At 52.1% G+C, this 27,936-nt stretch overlaps 1 protein-coding gene across 5 annotated transcripts in view; it reads right to left on the reverse strand.

Moving 5' to 3' along the window:
- The window catches only part of SYNDIG1 (synapse differentiation inducing 1), a 123,252-nt gene that overhangs the window by 22,464 nt on the left and 72,852 nt on the right, over positions 1 to 27,936 (reverse strand). For all 5 annotated transcript variants that reach the window (XM_082429771.1, XM_082429769.1, XM_082429773.1 and 2 more), the window contains one exon: positions 11,598 to 11,735. In XM_082429771.1, coding sequence (XP_082285897.1) covers positions 11,598 to 11,735 — 138 coding nt within the window. The remainder of the gene's footprint in view (positions 1 to 11,597; positions 11,736 to 27,936) is intronic.

The following is a 27,936-nucleotide window of genomic DNA, read 5'->3' on the forward strand; positions in this document are numbered from 1 at the left end:
GGAGAAAAGTGCCTTTCTGGCCGGGGAGTCAGAAACAACAGACTAGTCTGAAGTTTGCTCTTCCGTATTTCCCACCCCTTCCAGACAATTCCTTTTGGTGGGTCCCACCTTCGGGTCAGGTACAAGCAGGCCAACCTCTGTCTTATTTCTCTCATCACCTCCTAGAAGTGTAATATGTAGTTTTATTTGCCAATTATACCTCAATAAACCTGGAAAAAATGATAAACTCAAGACCACAGCCTCCCTCTAGACCTTCTGGCAGTTCTAAGTAGCAGGGGGCTTCAGACAAGGGCCCTGGGCTGGGGTATGACCTGCACTCCCAGCTATGTCCCAAGGTCTCAATCTCCTCCTGCAAGAATCTAGGACTTTGCAGAGGACATAACTGGCGGAAAGAAGTGTGTCTGTTTCCTCTGCGTCATTTGATAATTTTCTTTGCTGTTGTTTCTGGAAGACGCCCCAGTCACTTGGCTACAGGGGACTGAGAACTGACATGCAAAGGGGGAAAAAAGGAGCGAAGGAGGAGGGGAAGAAGCAAGAGGGAAAGAAGAGACTCTTTCACGAAGAAGAAAGGTCACTGCGGCTACTTTCAGCGTGTAAAATATTCCCTTAGCTTTATGTGGAGGACATTAGCATTACGCACAGCGGGAAGGAACATTTTAATACAGAGCATCTTTTTCCAGCTTCAAAGATGAGAGTAAAATATAAAGGTAATGAAACTGCTGTTGGGATGATGTCTTTTTCTCCTTGGGGCTTTGTGGGTTGGCAGAGGAACGGGCTGGTAGGAGCATAATTTGTGGGTCAGAAATGACCCCAGAAAGAGAAGGAGACAGGCTGAGTCCTTGGTGCCAGAGAGTCCCAGCGTTCTGACCTGCAGAGACACTCAGGACCACCTTTCCAGCCCCACTCCAGGACCACCCCTCCGGCTCCCCCGGGACCACCTCTCTGGCTCCCCTGGGACCACCCTTTTGGTTCCCCTGAGATAAACAGTCTTCCCCTGGGGCTGGTGGCCACATTCACAATCAGGAGAAATGCTAAATTTCAGTGAGAAGTTGGTGAAAATCATGATGAACCTGTTTCCCACCAAGCCCGGGGATATCCCAGACGGCCTGCCTGCCCTCGTGGGGTCTAGGCAATCCCCCCAGAGGAGGGGGGCAGGGAGGGCAAGACGATCCAGGTGTCCAAGCTCCCTGGGCTGAAAGGACGTCCAGGACTCTGGGGACAGGAGGAGGCGGGGGTGAAGGTGGGTGGAAGTGGGTGCCTATCTCGGGAACGGTGTGTGGGAGTGACTGTGTCCTGTGTTGCTGCGCAGCCGCCGGGAGGGGAGACCCTGGAGGGGAGGAATCGGCTCGGCGGGTCCACGAGCAGTACGTGCGGGCCCATCGGGGTTCCAGGTGCTCTGTCCCCACGGAGGTGTCCTCCCAGCTCTGTCCCTTGGAGTTAGGGTGTTGAGGTGTGGCCGATTAAACAGATGCTAAAACATCAGCGAGGAAGTTGCCTCACCCACTTAAGATACTAACGTCGTTAAGAATTTGATAAATGCGTACAGCTCATTGGCTAATTTCGACTATATGCTTTCGTTTATTAAAGGAGGTCACTGAAAGAACTCCTTTGAAAATAAACCACTAACTTCTAGGGGACAGAAGTCCTTGGGAGCAATACTGCTGCAGTGTAAATATCTGAGGTCCCACGCTCTTTAGGACTTTTCCCCACGGTCCAAACTCTAAGCTATTGTTACCTTCTGTTCATTGCTTTCCCCGACATGCCCGTTGGGTTACATTAATCTCAGTGTAATAAAGAACTCTATTCTGAGCATTTAAATGGGTGAAGCAGGACTCCTCCTCGACAGCAGCTTGTCAGTTAGGACTTTAACCGTGGGTCTGTCGTATTTATTCCTTGACCACCTCCAAGAAGGACCGAGGAGGGTTGACTGTTTCCCGAAGGCCAGCAGCCCTTCCTCATCCCATTTCCCCGTTGCTTCCCAAGGTCTCAGTGGACTCGTTGCCCTGATCACCACAGAATCTCAGCCTAGGAACTTGGATGAGCCCCTCTCACAGCGCCTCTTTTCAGCCAAGAACGGGCGGTTTGGGGAAGAGCTCTCTTGGCCAGGCCTCTGGTTCCTGGACCTGCTCCCCTGTCTCTGTCTTTATGCCAACCAAGCAGACAGAGTGTGTTTACTAAACTCCTGTTCAGGCCACACACCACGAACACCACATCCTGGAAATGAAGCCAGACTGCAGCACCCCCATGGCCAATGTGCTCCATCCACAGACCACCATGAGCTGAAACCCTTCAGCCAAGCTTTCTGACCATGACAAATGATTATTATAATCCTATGCTGGGAGCTGAGGGGGAAGAGCTCTGAGTTTAGATATATTTAGAAATATAGCTAAAGCTGATTCTGCTTTAAGCCTTTCCTCTGGCTTTTGCATTCTGTTAAGTTACTGGGAAATAAAGTTAATCATCTTGCAGGTTAGTGAAGGCTGCGTCAAGAGCACTTTTATGTCCTGCTGCCCAGGCCATTCTTCGGTTTTACAGCTCGCGGGGAGCCCGCGTCGGGCCTGGGGCGTCCCATCTCCTCCCGCTCCTGCGGGGAGACCAGGGCAGCAGGTGGGCCCCGGCAGAGAGTCACACTCTTCACGATTAGATGGCGGGGTGTTTGGGGGCACATCTGATTCTGTCCTGGTGCCAAAGGGCTAAGTCCTCTCTCCTGAGTAAAGACAGCACACCCACACCCCCAAGTCCTTAGCTGGAGTCAGATGGCTCCTGTCTGCTGGGGAAGGGCCGCCCTCTGGGGAAATGAACCTGGTTACTCCGGGCCTCCCTGGTCACAGGTGGTGACAAGGAGTACCAAAGAATTTTCAGAAAGAATTGGCCTTTCTCATGACAGGCTCTCAGGCCAAGAATGGAGGTGCCCAGAACACCCTGAGCATCTCCAGGTCCAGGCCCGGGAGCAGATTCCAGACACTCCTCCAGGAACCGTGCCTGAGAGCCGGCCCAGGACAGAAGCAGCCCTTTGACCTCGGAGCTGAGCCGCCAGCTCCTGCCCCTGCTGCAGCTGCAGCCATAGGACAGACACACTTCTGGGAGGCAAGGCTGCAGAGGGTACTTCCCTGCACCCCGGGCTCCGGCCTCTGGGGATGCCACAGGACAGCTTCGGGAAGAGTGGCCACATGTACTGAGGGGACCTGCAACCCTCAGGGCTCCGGCCTCCTTCAGACTCCAGAGCGTCAGCTGAACTCTGTGCCCCACCCCCCATCCAACATTCACGCATAATAAATCACCTCCTCCCCCAACATTCACGCATAATAAATCAACCCTCACTGTGATCGGTCCTTGCAAGACACCCCGCCAATTACCTGAAAATCAGCTTGAGAGCCAGAGCGATCAGGTGTACCCTCTGTGGGCAGAGCGTGACTCAGGCTCCCTGCTGCGGACTCAGGCTCCCAGGTCTGATCAGCACTTACCCTCTGTGTGATGGGACAGGCACAAATGCACTCCCAGCACCCCTGATGGGCAAGGCCCAGGAATCCTTACGTGGACACAGATGGCTCTGGGTGAAGATTTGTTCACTTACAAGCTCCATTTTGGTTTTCAAACCCTGCATGTCATTGCCAGAGGAACGCAAGGCACTTTATACACCTCTAAGGACAAGGCAAAATGATGCAAAATCATCTCAGGAATGCAGAGAATCATTTTAGAATTGAGTTCTAGGGGCAGGATCTCAAGAGGGACTTACCACATCGCCAATGTGTTTAGGTTCCCGGGAGGACCACAAAGTACTGCCAGTCTGTTCTTGGTACTTTCTGTGCCTGTAAACCATCCCGGACACCTTGGAAGCTCTTGTGGCTCTCGGTGACCAAGGAGGGACCCCCAGACACCCAGTCTGGTGGTGGTGGGCAGTGCGGGCCTGGGATGGGGGCGGTGGTCTTGGAGGGAGGCAGGAGTGGCAGGAGGCTGGGGTGATGGCAGAATGGGGGTAATGGGGAAGCTCTGGGGTTCAGGCTGGCTTTGAAACCCCCATGCAGTTTGGATGAAGCAGGCAGTGCTGGGGCCTTGAGGGGTGATGCTGTCCACGTGGGACTGAGATGGGCCAAAGTGGACCCAAACTGTGGCACTTCCTGGAGAACCATGGATGTGCCGGGATGGGGGATGGGGGATGGGAAGGGTCCAGGGCCAAATTCACCACCTGCATGTTGCTGTCTCCCAGCTCAGGGCCAGTTCTAAAGGATACTTTCCGCCTACACGTCTTGCTGTTTCCTGCATCCCCTAAGCAATCTGCGTCATGTCATCTAAGAACTCGCTGCTTCATCATTTATCTTTGAATTACTTTTGAGGCAGCTCTCCCCAACCAGCTCATGCTGAACACGTGGGGCTCCTTCGACCCTGTCCCTGTGTGTGTGTGGACATCACCACAACGCAAAGCTCAGATCAAACTAAACACGTGCTGCAGTTGTGTTTCAAGGACTCCCTCCTATTTATATGTATCAATCATTTAAATAAAATCAAAGGTTAGAAATGAAGAATCCCCTGTCTAAAAGGAGAGAAGGAAAAATAAGAATGAGGAGCTTTACACACATGCTCTGCCGGTCACAGTACATGCTGTGCTCAAGGTAATTTTCCAGCTCTAATTTCAGCATCTTCTAGGCTCTATGTCTGGGATTCATGCAACCCTCAAGTGCCAGAAAATGCCAAAGCTCATCAAGGAAGCAAGAAAAGAGGGGCCCTGCTGAGAGCAGCCCACCCAGAGTCTTGAGCCAGGGTCCCGTCCTCTCGCTGCACCAGTTTTTACAGCCAAGTTGCAGGTGTAACGTCATCAGTACTTTTAACTCCCACGTATAGCTAGCTGGCCCCATGGGTGAGGTAGTCCAGTGAGGGGTCTCTCAGTGAGAAAGACTAAATTCCATTATTGTCAACATCAAAACATCAGAGATGTACCCCAAATGGCCCTAATTCCCACGAGAATCTATGATGTGCTCATCAACCAGTGACTCATCACAACTGTTCCTGAATTTCTATGTTCTGTTCACATCACTATACTTGTGAGTCCAGACACAGGAGGTGCTGTCCTGCCTGTGAGGTGATGCTTCGTGCTGCAGACAGTGGGACGGATCAGTGGCCTGGCCTTCTGCGTGGCCACATCCAGGGACGCTTGTGGTGAGACTGGTGTCTGTCATGGACCAGGGCATGTTCAGCTAAGTGTGTCTAGGCTCTGGGCAGGCTGGACTCAGCCTTCAGAGGCACAGCCACGGAAGCCACGGGGCCACTGCGCAGAAGCAGGAGCTCCTGGGACTGCACCTTTTGTTTGGTCCTCGGGATGTCATAGGACCTGTGCAGAGCCTCAATCTCAGAAGAGATGTGAAAGAAAAGACCAACCATGCTTTTAGGGGCTATGTTCTCAGAGCTTTAGATACATCATCTAAAAGCAAAAAGATCATGCATTTGCAAACGTAATTTGAGGTGAGCATGAGGCCAGAGGGAAGAACGTAACACGTGCTGGGATTTTAACTCTGGATTCCCAGGCACCGTGTGGGCTCTGCCCTTGGACGATCAACGCACGGGTTTCTCTGCTCCAGACAAATAATCACAAAATCAAGATACTAATTACTGAGAAAATGCATAAACTATAACTGCAAAAAATCCATCTAATACACTCCAGGGAACAGAACAGATATGATGTATTTGTTCATCTATCCACCAAAACAAGCTGAGATCAGTGACTCAACTCCAGCATGCATTCCGGAGGAAGAAAAATAGATCAGAAATCTGATTTGTCTTGGCTGCACCGGATCATTAATATTTATACAGAATTGTTTAGATCCAGAAGTTGCAAAACAGCTCTCAGAAACTACAATCAGCATATCAAATACACGTATGGAGAGGGAGATAGAGATGGGGCAGGAGCAAGCGAGGGAGGAGGAAGGAAGGGAGGGAGGGAGAGAGAAGGGGGAGGAGGGAGAAGGCTGAGGGGAGGGGGAGGGTGGTCACTCCATGACCATTAAGCTGCGTTGCATGTGTTCCTGATACAGGTTAAAATATATCCATCTGATATATTGGGCCATCCTTCTAGTCATGTTTATACCCCATTTCTGCAAAGTCAGTGCCATTCCCGTGCCTGGTGGGGCTCCTGCAGCCTAGCCGTTCCCTCACCATAACCCTGGGGGGGAGAGGTAGGCCTGGTCCAAATCCTTCCCACCCCTCTCCCCCTTGGTAGAATCTTTCTTCCCAGGTGGTCCCATCGCTCCTGCTTCTCCACACCCCCTGGGGCTGGAACGGGCTTTGCCAGGTCCTCCTCTGTGACTCCAGCAGAGTTCATGGCTTTAGTACTTAGTGACCCTGCTAAACCGGACGATAACTCCACCTGTTAGAGGACCCGTGACTCTCACGTGTGAAGTTGGGTCTTGAGCTAATTCTGAATCTGCTAGTGCTTACAGACGCAGTCACCGGGCGGTACTCAACTTACTATAAATCACGGGGCATCCGAGAATAATGAACTTGAGGACAAAAGAGGTGCATGGTGACATACATACAACATTTCCTCCAGACCTATGGATGGTTATAAACCACACCACTCAGTGTGTGGAGGACACGGGGTCCAGTTTTATGTAATGTACCTGTTCTAAGCACACAACTTTGAAAAAAAAATGAGCATTTCAAAAATCTGTCTCTGTTTGTGACGAGGTTTAGCTAGGAGAACGTGGAAATGCCGGTCTCGCTGGTGAGACGAATGGTTAGAGATGGACAGGTGACGGCTCCTAAAAACATCTGAGGCATCTGCCAGTCAAGGCTTTGTTGTAACTAAGCTCCTGGCGGATGGGAGGGCGGAGGGAGGTGAACGGGCCCGTCTTGCTCCATCTGTCTCATGCGACCCCGAGGCTGCGCAGCAGAAATCCACAGAGGCTCCGCAGTGCCTGACACACGTGTCTGCTTGCTTCCTTGTGAAAGGATTTTCTGCCCTCAGTTGACTCCATTCCAGAGCATGCTGCTTCCGTGCCGTGTCTTCTGACCACCCTTTATGCTGTTGTATTTCCCACCCTTCTTCTCTGGCTTAAATCGCTCAGTTAATAGACCGACTCCAGTTTGCGTTCAAGACTCTCCGGCCCTGCCCTGTCTTCCCTGGCCCCCCAGGTCACCTCTGTCTCTGTTGCTTCCTCCTGGGGGGAGCCCTCAGCCTACGACTGGTGGCAGCCCCTCCTTGGTGGGCAGCTCAGAGGAGGGAGCTTGGCACTGTCTCCAGGGAGCCCAGAGGAGAAGGGGTTCGTGCTGGCCGCTCACAGCCCTGTGTAGGGCGCGTGCCCAGAGCGTTTAGCAGCTTGACTTGATCTTGAGTCATGGTGACTCCTCCCAGCTGGGTCTGGACACCCTCAGGAGATGCCACGTTTATAAACCACATGGTTCATCTTTACGAAATGATGGAACAGAACACGGGTGTGCAGGTCTCTGCATCAGACACACATGCAGCTGGGACTCGGCGAGCCCCTCGAAGGGCCAGGCCCGGGGCTTTCCAACCTTTATTCACACGGCGAGGCCAGTTCTGAGTCTGAATAAGGTTCCCATGGGCTTTGTTCTGTTTGTCCCATTGCACTAGGCCACTCACGCAAAGAGCCAGGGCGAGTTCCTGTCAGCGCTGGAAGGAACGGGAATTCAAGTGACGGAAAATCTAAGTTCCTCAACCCAGCCTTCAATTTTCTAATTAAAAGACATTCCTGTTGTAAGAGGAACACAGTCTCTGTAGAAGAAATATAGATTTCTGCTTCTGATGATACCACTAGTGACCCTTCTGCAGAAGACAGCTACAGATTCTTTAGGAAATATTAATACTTTGAGACGCTGGTGCTATTCATAAAACTCATAATCTGACTCTTAATTCCCTTTTCTCATTTAATTATAGTTATAAGAGTGCAGTTAAGAAAGGAAAGAAACATTTTAGGAAATGAAATCAAGACATAATAGATGCTCAAATGTAGAAGATGCCTGAGGCCGACGCAGTGCACAGAGCCCTCAGGCCTCCCGCGCCAGCGCGAGCTCCAGACCCAGGGCCTCGGGGCAGCGGGGGTGGGCTGGGGAGTCGGAGAGGGTCTTCCAGCTCCAGTCTCAAGCTCACACCTGCCCCGCTGGTGAAGGTGCCCAGGTAAGCACTCAATCCCGTCTAGAAGGCTTCTCTTCCTCACTGCAACACGCTCCAAACAGGTGAGGACAGAAGACTTAGAAGCGAGAACTGTGCTTCTATTTTTGTTTGCAGATAAAAGTCAAAGTTATATTGCAGGAAATTTGATTTTAAGTGTTAGAAGTACTGATATTTGCATCATGTATCCATACTTGCTACCTCTCTGATTTCTGTGTTATTTAATCCCTTGAAACGTCAGTCTTTTCATCCATAAAATGGGGATAATAAATTCCCACCTTTCAGACTCATTGCCAAGATTAAATAAGATAAAGTGGGCACATCAACCAGCTCACAGACATCACGCAGCAAATCTGGGTTCCTTTCTGTCCTCCACATCATTCAGAGCATTGTTTCCTGGGTGGACCCACCAAAACTACACACAACTCTTTCCTCTATAAAAAGTGTATAAAACTTGCCTGCATCGGGAGCTGGACCAAATGATTAGCACTGGAGTAAAATGAAGCTGTGGACAAACGCTGCACTCAGGCCTCCACACTGAGGCCTAGGGCCAGGCCCACCACCAGCAAGTCTGGCCTTAGGACGCCATCGCCTTCACTGACCCCTGATCCCATGGCCACAAAGTGACGCGGTGGCAGTGCCCTGTCACGGACTTCCCATGAGATCACGCGTGTGCAACTGCTCAGACTACGGCAGCATCAGGAGCGGGGGGAGGGCTTGTTCAAAAGCCGTTTCCACGCCCCCTCCCCACCCCCCCAAGTGGCTCTGATGTAGCAGGTTGGTGGGCCAGACAACACGCCTTTCTAACTGAGCTGGGGGTGTTGACACTGCTGGCCAGGACCACCCAAGAAGGCAGGTGTGCGGTGTTCAACGCAGGCCAGGGCCCAGAGGTGCAGGTGCTGCCCACCTCTCTGACACTTTTACCACCACTGTTACTGCTACTTGAGGCCTTTTTCGAATCATAAAATCTGTTGGAGAAAAGATCCCACGTCTCCTTCCAGGCGTCCCTTGACCTGGGGACCCACGTGTGTGCCGACAATTCCGATTTCCTGTGTCTACAGTCAGGCTGAAGAGGCACGAACAGAACGTCTGGCAGGCTCAAGGCTGGGCTGAAGCGCCATGTGCCCGGGGCTGCCAGCCTCCTGGGCCTGCAGTGCAGCCCAGAACCACGCTGACCCTGCAGGGACCCGCGTGCCACGGTCTCAGCCGCGAGTTCCCGTGGAGATGTGTCCACCGAGGGGAAGTCCACGCTCACAGCACAAGAAAAAGAGGGACTGAGAACCGGGGACCCCAGAGCCCCTTCTCTAATTCCAACAGCAAAGGCAACCCCGCAGGCCTCAAAACGCTGGCTCTTCACCCCTGAGAATGTGACCAGCGGCCTCCACGGAGACTGTTTCATTTGCTGTTAACAGATGATCAGAATCCTTTCCCATCAAAGGTATCAAACATCCTGACTCAGCAGGCCCAAGTCTAGGAGGTTCTTAAGGTGTGAAGGGTAACGTTACTTTCTGAGAAGGAGGATCTCATGCCAGTCTCCTCGACTGTGGCTGGAGTTTTATTATATTTACCATCTTTTAGACAAGGATGCTGTGCACGGCTTGCCCTGCTCCAGAGACAGGCCTCCCCATGGGTACGTGGAGCAGCCGAGACCAGGGGTGACTTCTGCATCCCGGCACGTAGACAACCTTTCCTGGGCGCCCCCCGCCAGCCCCCGCTTATCCAGGGCTCACCTGGCCTCTGCCGGCAGGTGACAAGTGACACCAATGTCCACTTGCATCTCTCTGAACAGGGAGCATCTGCCCTGTGGAATCCATGGTAAAAATATTAGTCCCATTCTACAACTTGGCAATCAAAACAGAGCTCTGGCTTGGAGGGCATCCCCTGGGGGTGATGGGGTTTGTCAGCAGGCCAGGTTGGGAGGCTGGGGGTGGGCCGCCCCCTTCACCCCTCGATGTGTCAAGACTGGGATGCAGGGGGAGGCTGATGTGACACTTGGGCCCTGGTTCTCTGGGCTCTGTCCTCCTGACCTTCCTTCTCCTGGTGAAACCCTCTTGCCTGTTGGCAGCATGTTAACCCAGGCTCAGGGCGCAGCTGACATGGGGCGCTGGGCTCTGGGCCTGAGGTCTTCTGGGGACACCGTCTGCACATAGAGGGCACCTGCCCATGTGCTTTAGTCTGGGTCCCACTGTACGTCCCAATCCTTGGTGCACGCAGCGACCACGGCCACTGCTTGTGTCTGGGAAATGCTGGCCTCGCTCCACCCACAGCTGCTCAGGCCCCTGACAGCCCGGAGTCTTGCTCTGCAGCCTCAGCTTGTGCCCCCAGAGCAGAGACCTCTGGCACGTGTGGGACAAGGTCACAAAAGAGAAGCTCAGACAGATCCTCCAGGTCAAAGCTGGACGTGGAACAGCCACCTGACCCAACCCCAGCGGTATAGGACGGTCCCCATCACCCCTCCCCGTACCCGTCCATCACCCCTCCCTGTACCCGTCCATCCTCCAGAGACAGGACCTCAGAGCAGCGGCCCCGCCATGTCCCCCTGGAAGGGCCTCTGGGGCCTCTCAGTGTCCTTGTGAAGAGGTGCCTGCCCTCAGGGGGACACCAGTGGGTCCTCTTCTCCCCCTGCTCCTCGTGGGGTCAGGAGAGGAGGGGCAGGGGACACAGGGACACGCATAAAGGGACTCTCCACTCACCCAACAAACCGAATCAGTACAGACAATGGCAAGAAGCAGTGAGAGGCCAGGGGTCTGTTCTCAAGCCCAGAGGAATCAGTGCTTCAAGCATGAGACCTGGCCGGTAGCCCCGAGAGCCCTGGACGCTGGAAAGGGAGCCCGGTGTCCTGAGGATGCGGTGGGCTCTGGGGCCAGCGGAAGGGGCTGCCTTTCTCTCTCGTCTGGTGGGGATGACGGGTGATGCTGAAACTCATGCTTTAATTGGCAAGTACACATCTTCCTTTGATTAATAAAAACGGGAATGTAGATGATTTCTGAATGAAGGCTCCCCATTTGCAAGAGGAAATCTTTCAAAACCTGGGCTCCATGAAGACACATGGAGGACGTTTGCTGTGAAAAAGGGCTGGGAATTGACCCTCTTATAGCATGGAGGGCACGGTTACCCACCAAGACAGGCCGTTTCCTCCAGAACCTTAGTTTGGGATAAGCACACAGGCGCTGCAAGACTGGACTCTATTTTACGTGTGAGCCTTTCACAAAGAAAACCAAACCCGCTTTGCCTCCGTTCCCAGTATGTACCAAGTCCGCGCCCAACACGGGGTCAGTCCCACTGGTGTGGAGGGCGGGCTCCCAACCCGCTGCTTTCCCAGTGGCCGCTGTCAGAGGATGCGTCCCAGGCCTGAGGGGGTGAGGCTGGGCCGCCCCTGCCCGGTTCCCCCAGGTGGCCCTCCGCCCCCGAGCGGGCTCTCCTCGATGGCCTGGGTGCGCCAGCCACGTGCGCGTGATCCACGGGGAGGCCTTACCTCGTGGGACAGGTAGAAGGCGGCGATGCCCAGGGGCCAGAAGCAGCAGAGCATGGAGAAGACGCTAAGGCCCAGGTGGTCCCGCGGGGGCATCACGAGGAAGTTGTCCTCGCTCTCTGTGTCACTGGAGTAGTCGCTCTGCCGGGAGAGATGGGGAGGGAGAGCGGGGTTACCAGGGGTCTCTCCATCATCCCCCGAAGCGGGGGGTCAGGCCTGGCAAGCCCTCCTGGCAAGTGTGTGTCCCCCACAGGAAGAGAAAAACCCTGAGGATGGGCTCTGGGTAGTTCCACGGGAGATTAAACCTCACAGACCTGCGGATCTCTGGGATGGGGTGCGGACAGCTGGGTGAAGGGTTGACTGTCGGAGGACAGGGCTGGGTGGGAAGCGCACAGGCAGAGTTGGAGCTCACTCTTTGTTCCAAGACTTCAAGCTGGTTTCAGGACGAGGCAGGGCAGGTGTCGGGGCCAGCACCTGCCCTGAACCTCCTTCTTGCCTTAGACTCTGATCTGAGTAAGGACGTCACTGGGCCTGGTCTCAAGCCTGGGTGTCCCTCCTGTTTTGGTTAATCAAACACGTGTAAAACTGCCAATCAGAGCCTCTACTCAGCCTGTGCTGGAAGCTTCCTGCTGGACTGTTTGTGTCTCGTCTGAGAGAAAACAGGTGAATTTGGAGGGGCTCACCCCAATCGCAAACAGCAACTTTCTCCAGGGGCCCAGGATGGAAGTGGGTGATGCACTGTCCACACAGTACCCAGCCGCCCTCCGCATGTGTGGGCACACACACACACACACACACACACATACACAGATACACACACCAGACACACAAACACACACAGACACAAACACAGATACACACACAGACACACACGTACACACAGACACGCACACAGATACACACACACACGGACATACAAACACACACAGACACACCCACAGACTCACACACATACACACAGACACACACACAGATACACATGCATGGACACACACACACACAGATACACAAACACACACAGACACACACACAGACACACAAACACACACAGAGACACACAGACTCACACACATACACACACAGACACACACAGATACACACACACACGTACACACATAGACACAGACACACACAGATACACACACACACACAAACACACACAGACACAAATACACACACACAAACACACACAGACACACACACACAGAGACACACACATGCATGCACCCCATGGGTCCCAAGCTCCCAGGCATCCCTTCCCAGTGAGGACCAGCTCCTTCCTGCAGGGCAGGCTCTTGCCCTGGTTGGTCACCGTCCCTGGGGTCATCTTTCCAGGACCCTGCAGCCTCCCGTCCGCTGGGCCAGGTCTGCGGAATTCCTGTCTTTCCTCTGCAGCATCACCTCCCAAACAATAAAGGGAAAGGGAAACGCCCATCAGGGAGGCCAGAACCTTCAATCCGGGTGAAGGGGGCCAGGCAGGGTCGCCAGGACGAGCTGCCCAGGGGGCCCACGGTGTCCGCCCTGGGATCACAGCGCTCGGAGCCTCAGGGCTGGGCTGGAACAGCCGAGCTGCCCTTGATGGCCCTCTGCACGGGGTCTGGGGAGGGGACCCTGAAGCGACAGTTGCAGGGCAGGATCCGAGGCCCCTGAGAGACACGGAGGATGGGGCCGAGGGACAGACTCCCCAGCGGATGCGCGTCATGCGACGGGTCTGGCTGCACCCAAGCGACAGCTCTGTCTGTGGGTACTTGTTCAGGCTTTTGGCTTCTGTGGTTTTTTGGTTTTGTTTTAGTTTCCTAAGGGTTTAAATACCTGGACTGGCTGGATTCTGACTCCACATCTGGAAATAGCTGCTGCGGCTGTTTCTCGTGTTATTTCTATTTTACAAAGGACACTGCTGGGATCTGGGCGGTTACAGTGTCCCCAAACCGCAGAACCGTCTGGCCAGTGGCCGCTTACTCCAGACTTCTGTGCTGTCAGCTCTCTGGACACCAGCGTCTGGCCACCAATCAACCCCACTGGCCTTAGTTCCTTCTTGCCTAAAGCTGGGGTGTCCTCTCTGTACCCCTTGGCCCCGGGATTTTGATAACCACTTCTCGACTGGTCTGTTGGTGGCCAGTGGCCAGAGTGGTCAGTGGAAAGTTCCCCAATCAGAGAGCAGCGTGGTGTGAGCTGAGGCCACAAACCACACAGGGCTGCCTGGGCGTCGACCCCCATCTTTGGAAACAGCTTCAAATGACACCACCATGCCTGTGAAGCAAAGGTTCCCCCCAAAATCGTCACAAATTTTTCTTTAGCGCATAAGGGAACCACATCTGTAAACTGCAAAGTTGTGGCTACATGGCACCAAAATAACTAGTCAATTTTCATTAAAATAGGTTTTGAAAAATTCAGACAAATGACAGGGCAGACAAAAACAGCCCAGCTCTCTGTACCATCTCCCTCCCATCCACGGCAGTGCTGTGGGTGCAAGTGGTCATGGGCATTGCACCACCAGATAGAGGAGAGGAGAGGAGGACCCTGGGGGCGGATGGCGACAGAGACACCATCAAACCAAGTAGAGAAAACACACCAGGCACAGCAGCTGTTTCTGAAAATCCTCTTCGTGGGGCATTAGCTTAGAATATCTGCAAGGCAGGGCGGATGCTTCCAGAGACGTTCACAGTTCACGTGGTTGAAGGAACAGACGCTACGAGGGGGCAGAGCAGTACAGGGGCTGCCGTCCTCCTCCCCCAGCCCCCCACTGCCCACACAGTCCGCCCTTGTCCATGACCTCCACGCAGGGAGCTGGCTCTCTGTCCCCTGGGGTTTCTTCCTCGGAGGAGTGAGGAGTGTGGGTGAGTTTTGCTGACACCTGGAGCTTCCACAGCTTCCTCTGTCCCCATGATTGAATGGGACAATCATAGCACCAGGCGGGACGCACATCAGCCCTGTGAGCACAGACACGAGGGTGAAGGGGTGCAGGGGCTCGGCCTTGTCCCTCGTCTCTCTCAAGGCCTCACTGTCCCCTCGCCACTGCCCGGCTCCCTGGAGCCCCACTCCCTCCTCATCCCCTGGCCTCCTCTGCTGGCTAATTCTGGGGAGCATCTCTGCATGGCCTGGGCGGGGGTGGCGGGTGGAGACCAGGATGGACTCGGGATCGGGATTCCCTGTGGAGCCTGCACGGTGCTCCCGACAACACCGCTTCAAAAATGCAACATCACAGAAGACTCTACGTGGTCATGGAAAATGACGGCGTAAATGTTTATTCATTGCCCTGGAAAGATGCGTGTAATAATCAAGGGAAAAACCAGGGTAGAAAGTGGAAGAAGTCATATTTCCTCCAGAAAGTCAGAAATTAAGATGCTTCTGGATGGCGGGCATATCAGTGTTTTTGTTTTTGTTTTTCTTTTTGCATTTCTGGGGTATAGTTTTTCTACAATAAGCAAGGTTATTGGGCAATGAAACTCACCAAGACGCAGACGTCCTGACAGGTGGGGGGGGGTCCCCCCGCCCTTCGTCCTCCCGTGGAGTGGGATCCCTCAGGGCTTCCCTGAGGCCCTGCTTGGAGACATTGTGTCGGGGGCCCAAGAAGCAGCTGGCGGAGCAGGATAGGAACTCAGCACAGCACTCAAGCTCCCTGAGATGCAGGTCAGACCCACCAGGTCACTGAGGTTCAAGATCAGAGGCCTCAGCCCACGGAGCCCACGTCTGTGTTGACCAGCAAGGCACCACCGCCCCACGGAGCTACTTAAATTACCCAAATCAAAGATGCCCGACGTAGTTCCTCAGCCACGCTACCACCTGCCAGGGGCTCAGGTGGCACAGGTGGCCAGTGCCCATCACACGGGACAGCACACAGACTGCACATAGCAGGTACCAACAGCACACGTGTTGAATGCATGAAGAATTCCCACGTGCCCTTAGCCGACACGGACAGCACCTGAGAAGCGGCCAGTCTCCAGGGTTTGCCCCGAGCGCATGGGAGGAACCGGGCCCTCATTCCACGTGGGCAGCCAGCCCCGCTGCCCCAGGCTCCTCTCCTTCCTGTGAGCCCTAGGGTCCTAACCGTCCATTCAGGTGGGACCACAGTGGGAGGATGGTGACTCGGTCAGGTTCAAGGCTGTCTCACCCAGGGCAGCTGATGAACAGAACCGAGGACAAAGGCAGATGGACACAGCCCCCCATCCTCCTCGTGTCGGTCACAGACCCTCCAGATGTTCTGGGGGTGCAACATCCCATCCACGTCAGAGGAGTGAGGAGTGTGGGTGAGTTTTGCTGACACCTGGAGCTTCCACAGCCACAGATGGAAGTGCCTCTCCTGACCACTGTCTGGGTGTGAGCCCTGAGTCCTTGCAGGGAGGGCACTCACTGGGCCATACTCCCTCGCCTGCATTGTCGAGGTAACCCCACTGGTCCACTTGTGTCCACTTAGGGGTCTTCCGTGGGCAGGTGAGCTATGGAAGCCCAGATCCCTCAGCACTCGGCAGAATCCTCTGACCCAGGCTCCCCTGGCACCTCAGGCCCACTGGCCTCTCCTTTACCCGGAATCAGATCAATCAAAACCAGTCTCTGCTGGGGACCCACTCTGTGTATTGCACACAGGGTCACAGATGCAAAGATGTGCAGGGGTCTGGGGGCTCAACAACATGGAGCCTGGAGGACATATTTTAGTATCTAAACACGCTGTGCCCTAAATTCTACCGGGGGGCTGTTACTCAACTTTCCTGAATTAATTTAAACACCGTTTTCTCACCAGCTATGGTCTTCAATCCGATGGTTGGGTTACGATGACAGGCTCCCTCTAAGACTTGCCCTTCTTGTGATCTGGAAGTGCTCAGGGGGTCCTGAGGACAATCCTACAAAACGTTCTCAGGACCCGTCTTAGTTTAGTTCCCCCAGAAGCAGATCTTGAGTCAAGGACTGTGTGCACTTGTTTTCTTGGTAGAGGACCACGGGAAATGCTGGCAGGGAAGAGGGGAGGTGGGACGTGGCCAGACCAGAGCCAGTAAAGGGCGTATTACCAAGGCAGGTCCTCTGTGGGCGCCTGGAGCCTGGTCCCTCTGGGACCTCGGGGGCCATGTGGTGGAGGGAACTCCCGGGGAACCGCCTCCTGGCAGTTTCGGCGAGTGCCTGGGGGCAGAGGTTCTCCCACATTGCAGGGAAGGCTTCAGGGCCCAGAGAAGGTCCTCAGGTGGGCGGAGGCCAGGCCAGGGGTCTTCTCCTGCAGGGGTGATACCTGGGGGTGGGCTGAGAGCATCCACTGCAGAGGCTGTGGAAGAACTGGGGGGTTAAGGCACCCTAAAACTTCAATCAGGGCAAGACCACCACACTCAGCGCACGTCTGGGAGGGTGAGAAGATGGGGATGCACAGGAACGTGGACATCCAGGATGATGAATCCCATCTACCTCCAAATAAACAGGCACAAAGAACAAATACACATCGTGCGTTTTCAAAGACAGAAGACCTCGTTTAAAATAACACTACACGCATCAGGTAAAACCAACCTGCATGTAGCAAGCAATCAACCTATGTTGGAAATTATATTATTTTTTCACTCTCATGTTTTTGTTTTCACAGTGTGGATATATTCAGGTTGTTCACTGGACTTCAGATTTTGTCCAAGAAATTGTGATTCCCCTCTGAAGGCCCCTTGCTCAGTAAGGACGTGGGGGTAGCATGTGCAAAGGCCCTGGGCCGGGAATGAGCACTGTACACACGCAGAGCTATAGGGAGTGAGCGGACTTGGTGTGGGAGAGGGGCCCCCAGCAGACCGTGTGGAGTGCGGGCCGCTTTCCACTGCTGCGACCAGGGCTTATCCCACATCAGACAAGAAACCAGGAAATACACGCAGACACAGTCCTCTAGGACCAACCACAGGTGTGGGTGTCACAACCGAGACCAGCCCTGGCATGTCGATTTATCACCTGCGGATCCAGTTTCTAAATGTGAATCCCTGCTTCAAACCTGCATTATTTCCACGGGTGATATTCTGCACCTAAGAGCTACATGTACAACTCTATAAGGTGATGGTCGCTTCTTTAGATCTTCTTGCTTCCCCCTTATGTTAGGTTTGCCAGAGGGTAACCTACGGTTTGCAGATGGAAAGTCCAAGTTATTGATAATTTTGGCACCGTGGGTTTGGATTGGTTTGAACTAGGACTTGACTCTCAGAGTCACGTGAGTGCAGGGTCAGCATCTGAACTTTCATGGCCTGGGTGCTCTGCTGGCCTCACCTGGTCCAGGTGGAATGATGTTCATCCTCACTTGAGAAAGGAGAATGAAAACCACACTAAGATACTATGTTTCACCTATCGAGTTGTCAACAATGAAAAAGCACAACCAGCCATCCTGTCAGTTAGGCTGTGGGCACACAGGCTGGCTGGATGCAAATTGGTGACACCTTAGGAAGCAGATCTGTCGACATGCAACACAATTAAATACGTGCTGAGTTTTTGGTTCAGTAATCTCAATTCTAGGTATTATTCTGAAGATTCACCTCCAATAATAGAAAAATACATATGCTCAAGGTTATACATGGCAACCTAGTATGTAATTGCAAAATATTGGAAACAACCTAAATGCCCATTCGAAGGAGAGCGGTTACATAAACTATGAGGCATCCAGTGGTTACATAAACTATGAGGCATCTACCGCATGGGATAAAGCACAGGTGAAAAAAGAGTGTGTGGTAGTGGTGCGAGCTCTTTGGATTGGATTGAGGATGTTAGTTTCTATCTATCTATAAGTAGATAAAAAATAAGTATGTCTGTGTATACACACATGGTTACACAGATGTGTTTATGTACCTATGTGCTACATGTTTCTCCTGGCTCGGTCTGCCAGAGGGCCTGGGAACAACGCGCGCACCCCGCAGGCGATGAGAAGACCCAGCGCCTGGACGTTGGTTTCTAGACACGGCTCTCCAACACAAGGAGCCAGGGCGCTTTGGAGAAACGGCTGATTTCAGGGTCAGGGCCGTCAACATCCGAGACAGACCTGGTACAGCTCTCTGCACAGGAAATAATGATAAAATGGCTAATGGATGACAAGCTGTGTCAAAAGGACACAGAGTCAACCAGAAGGGGTGTCTGCTGTCAAATCTGTAACAAAGTGAGAATAAACACACAGTAAATACCGTAACGGATGGACAGGAACACATAAAGTAAGAATCAATGGTCCAGCCTGAAATGAAGTAATAAATGCCTACAAATAAATACGGGGGAAGGGAAAACTCTTCCCCACAGCTGAATGCCAGCTAATAAATACAGAAGGAACGGTGGGGTTAGGAGCTTGTGAAGGACGTTAAGACCAGTAGGTGAACAACCAGTGACAAGCAGGATGGCCCATCCTCACACAGCACCTCCTGCAAGACATTGATCAATTCCAGAGAAACGTGGTTCAGCCAGGAGACACTTGGCAGGCACCGCCTGCAACACGGGATGGAGTCACCACCGGTCATGGGCACGTGCACCAGGGACACGCCAGCGACACGACATGGGGAGGCAAGCGTCTCCTCCGCAGCGGTCCTGCCCAGAGTACCGTCACCTGAATCCAAGCAGCAGGATCACCAGACGACCCAGAGGGAGGGCTCCCCTGTGAAATAACTGACCTGTACTGTCCAAGCATGTCAAGGGAATGAGGGTGGTGACAGAGAAGCTTCCAGATTACAGAGGACTAAAGAGGCACAGCAAGAAAATGCACGATGGGCTCCTGAACTGGATTCTGGGCCTGACTGTTTTTCCTTTTGCTATAAAGGACAATATTGAAAGAACTGGGAAAATGTACATAAGGTCTATAGATGAGATGACAGTATTGTAACGATTTTAATTTCCCGACTTTTATAATTGAACTTGTTTTTAGAAAATACAACTGGCTCATTTAGGGGTAAAAGGACATCTTGTCTGACACTTTCTTGCGAAGAGCTCAGGCAAACATATGCACATTGAGAGAATGGTAACGCATCCATGGTAAACTGTCAAGACTGAAGGAAACCGGGTGACAACCATATAGGGATTCTCTGTACCGTTCTTGCAATTCTTCTGTCTGAAATTATTTCGAAAATAAAAAGTCAAAAAACCCCTCACACATGTGCCATTTTAGGAGGAAAAAAATTATACTTTAAATTGAATTTTTTTCTTTTGGGGATTAAAAATTGCATATATTTTTCCCTGTTTTTCCATTATGCTTTAATAGAAACACTGTGAGCGTTGCAGGGAAAAATGAAAAAAAAATCAAATTCACTCTTTTCATGACACATGAATAATACATTTTACACTGGTATTTCATCACGTTCGTCCTTTTTATGTTTCCACAGAGAAGCTACTTAGTAGTGTTGGATGTCACACACTTGCCCTCAGGAGCTCAGAGACCTGCGGAGCCAAAGGCGACTTCTGGAACAAAGCTGGGGCATTGGGCAGTCAGAAGGCTGTGCGTGCCCACCACTGGGACCCAGGTGGCAAAGGGCTCCCGGGCGAATCTGGCAGCGGGTGGCTCACTAGGGCCCACAGGGATGCTGCCCTCGGCTGAGAGGCGAGGAGGGTGGAGGGCCCAGTGGAGCATGCACCTCCCAGGAACAAGCTATGGGGATACAACGTCCACCCACCCGTCCTCACCCATCCGTCCACCCACCAGAAAGGCCCTGATTCCCGAGGAAGTGCAGGAGCTACTTGGTGCCACGGGAGGGGCAGGTGGGAACCATGTGCCTTCCTCTGAGAGGCTGGCGGCCACCTCCCTCCACGGACCCTCGCCTGCCCTCCACCCTAGGCTCCAGAAGCCTCTCTGGCTTGAGTGGGAGTCACGTCTGTGCTGCTCCGGTGAGGGCAGACTGTGGATCCCCCGCCTGGCTTGTCTGACGTCTCTTCATCTTCTCATAGCATCAGGTACTGGCCAAAGGCACCAGCCCCTGTACAGTGTGAGGCCCTTGGAGCTACGTCTCCCATCTCTGCAGCAAGGAGAAAGCCGTCTGCCACTTGGGAGCGGGGACCCCAGAGCCCGTCACCCTTCAGCCCCTCGCCACTGACCATGGCCACTGCCCTGCACATTTGCATGTGCTTATGGCCCAGGTGGGCTCCCTAGTTTGTAAGAATGAGAATATCTTCTAAACCAAGGGCTGCCTCTGTGCAAGATCCCATTACAGAAAACCTCTGGTTGTACGTCAAGGCACTGGCTGGGCTGTTCTAGGTCATCAGATACCAGCCGTTTTTTAAAAATCACTAATTTCCCAATTTTCTTTACTGTTTTGAAATATTCTGCTTTGTTGAAAGGAAAGCACGTATTTAAATTATATATTAGTTAGTTTGAAGATTATAGAGTATTAAAATTCATTAAAGATGGCCTTACACAATATGTGTATGTATGTATACATATAGATTATTTCACTCTGTGTGTGTGTGTGAGATGTGATGTCACATCTAAAAACTCTTCAACTAAGTCTAGGTCACAGAGATGTATATGTGTATACATACACACACACACACACACACACACACGCGCACACACACACACCCTTTGAAACAATTTTAGACTCACATAAAAGTTTCAAAAATAGAGCAGAGTTCCTGTAGGGGCTGCAAAGACAGAACAGAGTTCCACATCCTTGACCGCCACCTCTTACATAAGCACGACCCAGCACCTAAATCAGGACACCGACTCTGTCCAGTGCAAGACCCCCGACCAGCCCCCTCAGCATGAGGTCCCGAGGGTCACCAGGCTGCTGGGGGCGTCAGCAGTTCACTCTGTTTTGTTCCTGAGTGATTTTCCACGATAGGGAGGTGCCGCTGTGTGTTCGTCCGTTTGTCCACTGAAGGGCGTTTCATTCCAGTTTTTGATTCTTACTAATAAAGGCTGTGACACATTCGTGCAGGTTTCTGTGTGAACATAGGTTTTCATTTCTTTAAATACCCAGGAATGGGGTTGCTGGGTTGTCCGGTGTTGGTTCTTTTTTACAGGAAAATGACCAGTTGCTTTCCAGAGAGGCCTTCCCACTTCTGCCTCCTCACCAGCACTTGGTGGTGTCAGGTCTTGGCTTTCTGCCATCCTAAGGGCTGTGCGGTGCTCTTTCATCTTGGCTTTAGTCTGCATTTCTCTGAAGGTAGTGATGTTGAACATCTCTGTGTGCTTATTTGCCATTTGTATCTCCTACTTGGTGAAGTGCCGGTTCTCTCCATCACGTGGCAGCTGGCTCCATCCAAACTCTCCCGCAAGTCCCTGTCGCCCTTACCTTAGCTCCGCCTCCCAAATGTAGACGCTCTGCCCGCCACGTGGACTCCAGGGGTTACGAGAAGGGATTCAAAGCTGGCAGATCAGTGGTTGGCCTCCTGTGGGCACGCAGCCCGTGCTAAGGACAGCAGATGGGGCTGTTACGGGGGGACAGTTCCAGCTGGAACAAAGGACAGAGCTGTGAGCCCGTAGGAGCACACTGACCTCCTGTGCACACGGCCCGAAGCCAGGACATAGCCCAAGCCTCCAGCAGCTACCCAGAAAGGAGCTCACCTGCCTCCTCTGTGAAGCTGCACCAGTTGCTGCATTTCTAGAAGATAGGTGTAGAGGATCTCAAGCCATTCTCATCTACCCCCCGCCACCCTGAGGCTAAGCGTGAGGCAGTGAGGACTTATGGAAAGAGACTGGCCGGGGGAGGGGGCCGGAGAGAGGCAGTCAGTGGTGCAGGTGCCGCCTGGCAGCGCTGGCCGGCCTCGGGGAGGGAGGGTCCAGAAAGGGGGTCAGGGAGCTCCAGTCTGCTTCACAGGGGGCAGATCACCTCTGGATTGTCCATTTCTCGACTCATTTCAAGAGGGATTCAGAGTGACCAGGATGGTGAGGAGAATAAAGCAATGCCCTACCGGGAAGAGCGGGACCCCGGGGAGGGCAGGGTTGGGGGTGAGCATTGTCTCCATGTGTTAAGGGCCATCCTTAGAAGAAGGAGAGATGGGTCCTCGGGCATCCAAAGGGGTACAAGAGGCGGCCCATCTCTAGAGAGGGAAACGTTTCCAGAAAGGGTGAGTCTTGTACCTTCTCTGTCTGTGAAGTGGGTTAGAAGCCGCCTGGACCACTGGTCAGCGGAACTCTCTGTCCTCACGGCTCACACAGTGTGGTCCAGGGGCTGCAGTGTCGGCCTTGCTGGGAGCCGTCAGGAATGCAGATGCCCAGGCCCCACCCCAGCCAGCCGGGACCTGCCCACACGGAGGTTGCCAGGCTCAGGAGAGGGTGTTTGGACGGGGAGTCACGGGGGACGCTCCATCGCTGGGGTGGGGGAGGGGTGTCTCTCCACCGTCGTGTGTCAGGAACGTCCCCGGTTATCTGCCCTGCTACCTATCTCTGGACAAGCGTCCACTTCAGCAAGTAAACAACAACGATGACAAACTGACTGTCACTCCTTCTGTTCTCTGTCCTCGTCCATAAGAAGCACCTCTGACTACGTCCCTGTGACACGATGCTGGTCCTCCCCAGAGGGATGGCATGGCTGTCACTGGGCGCTTCGCTCCCGCTCGACCCCACGGACACACTGAGGACCGGCCAGGGGCTGAGCAGGGCTGTCAGGGCACCGGCTCCTCTCCTCCCTTCCCCCTGCAGTTATGGGGCAGTTCTGTCCGGCTAGAATGACCTCACGATTTCTCTCTTTTCTAATGAAAGGCCAATGGCCCTGTGTTCATAACAGTCTTCATGTCGTGCTTTCTCCTTAGTCCTTATTTGGAGCCTGTCTTTGTTTTTGTGGTTTGTGGGAAACATGGTCTGCTCTTGTGTTTCAGCACAGAGTCAGCTGCTGCCAGGATGCCCCGCACGGAGGCCCTGGGGCTGCCGCAGGGCCTACGGGGCGCCAAGTACCAGAGGCCCGGGTCCTGCGTCTGCTCCGTGCACTTGACGTGGGAGACTTTTTAAAGCATCTCATTAAACAAAGTCAAGGTCACATAAATGCTCACCAGGAAGACCTCAAGGAGCCTGGGTGCTCACACAGGTAGAGTCTGACTTCATTTCTATTGAGAAAAGCATGACACTGACCAGGAGGGCTCCTCTGACAGTCATTTATTTACTAAGAAACCAATAAGCACAAAGAATCATTAGGTGCCCACTCGGTGCTGAGCTTGGGGGGTGTATCCAGGAGCTTCTATCTCTGCTCCTTTCCCAGGAGGCTAAAATCCACTCACCCACAGCCCCCCGGGGCCATGGGGGCACCGCCCATACCTCAGGTCCCGAGGCCAGGCTGGGCCCCCTCTGTGCTTTGTCTGAAACCCCCTCCTTTCTCGACACCCTGCCCCTTGCTCCCCCGCTGACCGGCTGGTCTCCCAGGGGACGTTTCCTAGTAAATCACGTGCTCATGAATCCTCGCATTGCGTCTGCTTCTGGGAAACTCAGCCTAAAATGGCTCGGCCGTGTCCGACACGACAGAAAATCAAGTAAACACACACACACATAAACAACGGCATCTCAGCACTGCGACCTGGATGCTGGCGAGAAGGCAGCCAAGTGAAGGGGAGGAGAGAACACTCTGGGTCCGGGGGGGCTGCAAAGCCGCCTGGGGGCTGGGAAATTGAGGGGGACCAGGAGGCTGGAGGTGGTGGGGACAGAGCGAGAGACGAGGCGACGGGGGTGGGCGACTGCTCACGGGGCCCCCGCGTGTCTGCATTTTATTTAACTCAGTTTGGGTGATCTGCTACCTAACGATGTATCAAAGGGATCAAAGCAAAAGTACTAGAAGAGGAGACAACAGTAATTGACTAGCTTACCAAAGGCTTGAAAATCTCCCTATTTTCTAGAAGAAACATGAGAGGAAAATCCCATACAATCTACCATATTGAACCACGTCCAGATTTCACCCAGCCTGGGCCAGCAGAGTACGGTATGGTTTGTTGTAGAGACAGGTATCCTCTGGGATCTGACCTCAAGTTACAGCTGTCCCCCCCACTGCATCCCTGACCCTCCACCACCAAGCCTCCCTGAAACACCACTGCTTTCTCCGCTAAATCCTTCCTGAATCTGCATTTTACAGTGTAGACCTCTCTGGGTAATGTCTTATGTAAGGTTATGACTCCAAGCAACATGTTCTGTTTCTAAATATACTTCTTTCCACTCTGAGGAATGTTCCCTGACTTCTCAGTTTTACCTGTTTGATGATTACACAGACGTCCCCCAGACACCCTGGCAGTTCTCACCTTTCCAGACTTGTCCACACAGCACCACTGCAGGCTGGCGTACGTTTTGCTTCATACGACATGAAGACTTACAGGTGCCTCAGATGAACCGTGCAAAGGGAACATTTTCCAGCTATCACTGCTGTCAACAGCACGCATGTCCTGCTGTGTGGATTTATTCTTTAACTGGACAAAGGCTGTTTTCCTAACTTGGCCTCGTGTTTCTCCGGTGACGGGGCTGTGGTGCACAGTGTGGTTTTCATTATCCAGGAGGAAACAGCCTTCCTTCTGGAACCCTTGCTGACACCCAGGCCAGGCCAGGTGGGACCATCCTGCTTCCTCCCACCTGTGAACGGGGACAGCACCCTCCCTGGAGACAAGCCCGACAGGAATCCTCAGCACTTTGCACAGTGAGACCTCTTTCTGGCCTCCTCTGTGTCTGTTTCCTCCAGGTGAGTATCAGCACCAAGCACCCACTGCCCGGGGCCCCAAGGAAGATGTGCAGGCTCTCCATCCGGAATGATGGAGTCTCCCTCACCTGCTAACGGTCTGAGCGATCTGATGATCCTCGCACCAGCCAAATGCCTCTTGTTACAAAAATCTAGCTTAACCTCAGCCCACGAGTGCCAGCCACCTGCACCGCCTCCCCCGTGTTAGTTTCTTTTTGCATCTCAGAATTCACAATGCACCCAAACTACCTGACCTGTGTGTCAGTCCTGCGAGCTTTTCCTTCTGTTTTTAGGAAACGCTGTGAAATGGTTTGTTAGGGAAAAAATGGAAAATATTGGCAGTCATGAAGTTGGGCTCATCCTGGATTTCTGTGGTTATTCTGCCATTGTTCCCCAGCAGCAGGACGGACAGAAAGCTGAACAGACCATAATATGGGGGCAACACTTCCCACGAGTCCCTTAAAAAGGATGTGGTCATCACCAATACTTTGAATTCAAAGGATGTGCTTCTTCTAACAAACTTGAATGCTGATGGTCACTTTCTGATGACATTATGATGTAGTAGGTGGGAGATGGTTTTTGTTACCATGGGCCAAGGTTAAATGGCATTCCCTGGGCTCCAGGCCAAGAAGAGCGTTTTCTGCACGCGTGGAGGTCACTGAACGCAGGAGTTAGCGGCAGGCCCGTGAGGAGACACGTTTCATGCACCATTGAGCAAATTTGCCCCTCGGGGACTCCAAAGGATCCTCTTGGTACTGGGTTTTGTTCACATGAGTATTGCTTGAAATAGGTGGACCTTTGGCTAAGCTTGGGGAAACTTTATTAAACCACAATTTGGTTTAGAACCAAATTTTACTGGTATTTGTTCAAAACTGAGTATGGAAGAGATTCACCAAAGTCATGGGCCCGCCTTTCACTGTTATTCAAACCGCATTTACCGTGTTAGCGCATTCAGCTCACAGCTACCTGTAAATATGTAAAAGCTGATTTCATTACAATAATTGTAGTCTTACAACGATGAAAGATTCCAGTTCCAGGTGGCCACAGATACACAGACGGCTCTCTCCCACTTGCAATTCTGAGCAGGGGCTCAGAAGCCGCAGCCGAGAGATCAGTGTGAGCTTGAACAAGTAAAAAGGCTTTTATTTCCTTGGCATACAAATTTGGTTTGATGTCCCAACCCTTCTGCTTATCGGAAAGTGTTTCAGGGAAATGTGACGAATGATCCCCTTGTGTTCTTATGACAGATGGATTTATTACTTCAGAGATTCTCTCCTCATCAAACGGCTATAATTACATGCTCCACTGCCTTTTCCTGGCACATGTGAGATGAGAATATAAAGCTATTGATTTTTATTTTGTAAGAAACATGCCGCAAGTCCCACATTTATATGAGAGTTTTCCTTGACATAGAAAATTAAACCGGTAAATAGCACACTGCTGTTCCAATCATGTTTATATTTCACACAATCTTTTTGAATTTGTCTTTGGAAATCATAAGTATGTAGGACGCCCTCAAAATGTTTACTTCAGAAAGGTAAATTTAATTTCCAGATGAGAAGTTATTCCCACAGGCCTCTTTACAGGACGAGGTGTTTGCTGCAGTTTGAACAGTGCTAGATAAGATGTGACTATAAGGAAATAAAACAGATTTCCTGTGTGAATGATCCACACATAGATCCAAAAGAAACTGGAATATCTAAATACATTTCTTTATTTACAGACTGTCTCAAGGGAGGAAAATGAGTAATTTAATTTCCTAATGCTGTAAGTGGATATATGTCATATTATTTAAAGATAATTAATTCGATTAAAATTCTTAACCTAACCACAAGCCATCTGTGGGCATTTGAACAGATTCTTGTCCATGTCTAGTGCCTGCTGGAAAATGCATCTAGCACTTCAAATAATATCCTGCAAAACTTCTGGTATAACAGAGCCAGGAGGCAGGCAAATCCTGTCCCTGAGAAATGACTGAACAGAATTGTCAAAACAGCCTTGTCAGGGCACTCTGCACTGACCCAGGGCCAATGATAAACTGAGGGGTGTGTGCTTATCAACCACTGCTAAATTCTGAGTCAGAATAGTGTGAGTCTGGGGTGTTCCTGCTCTGGGATGATCCAAATCCACCACCAGCTTGGCCATGAAGTACTTCTGCTAGTGTGGGGCTACCCTTGGAGACCAGAAGCTTCACTGCTAGAAGGAGCTGAATTGATTGGGGAGCACAGGGTGGAAACTCCAGTCCCAGATACAAATTAGAAATCTTGCAGCTCTCCCAAAGTATGGCTCTAGTCCTGGTTGGGCCAAGTGGCAGACAGCAGGATAACTCAAGAATTTAACAAGGAGCTCCTGGAAAGGGGAGGACCACAGGGGCCTGGGGAGCTCTCTTCACATCCCAGGCTGATGTGAGGCTATGCAAATGCATATTTGCCACCAAAAGGCAGTAAGAAGAAAAAGAGAGACAACAATAACAAAACCAAGAAACATGTAGAAAACAAAAATCAAAATGGCAGATATAAATCCAACCATATGAAAAATTACAGTTAATGCAAATGGATTAAATACTCCAATCAAAAGACAGAGATTGTAAGACAATTAAAAAAACAAGACCCACCTATGTGTTTTCTATAGAGACACACCATAAATTCTGAGACAAAAATAAACTCAAAGCAAAATGATGGAAAAAGATACCTCGTGCAAACTGTAATAATAAGAAAGCTGTAGCAGCTATACTAATGTCACACAAAATAGACCTGAAGACAAAAAACATCATTAGACACAAACAC

Source organism: Balaenoptera physalus, assembly GCF_965194825.1.
Source record: "Balaenoptera physalus genome assembly, chromosome: 16".
Taxonomy (NCBI): Eukaryota; Metazoa; Chordata; class Mammalia; order Artiodactyla; family Balaenopteridae; genus Balaenoptera; species Balaenoptera physalus.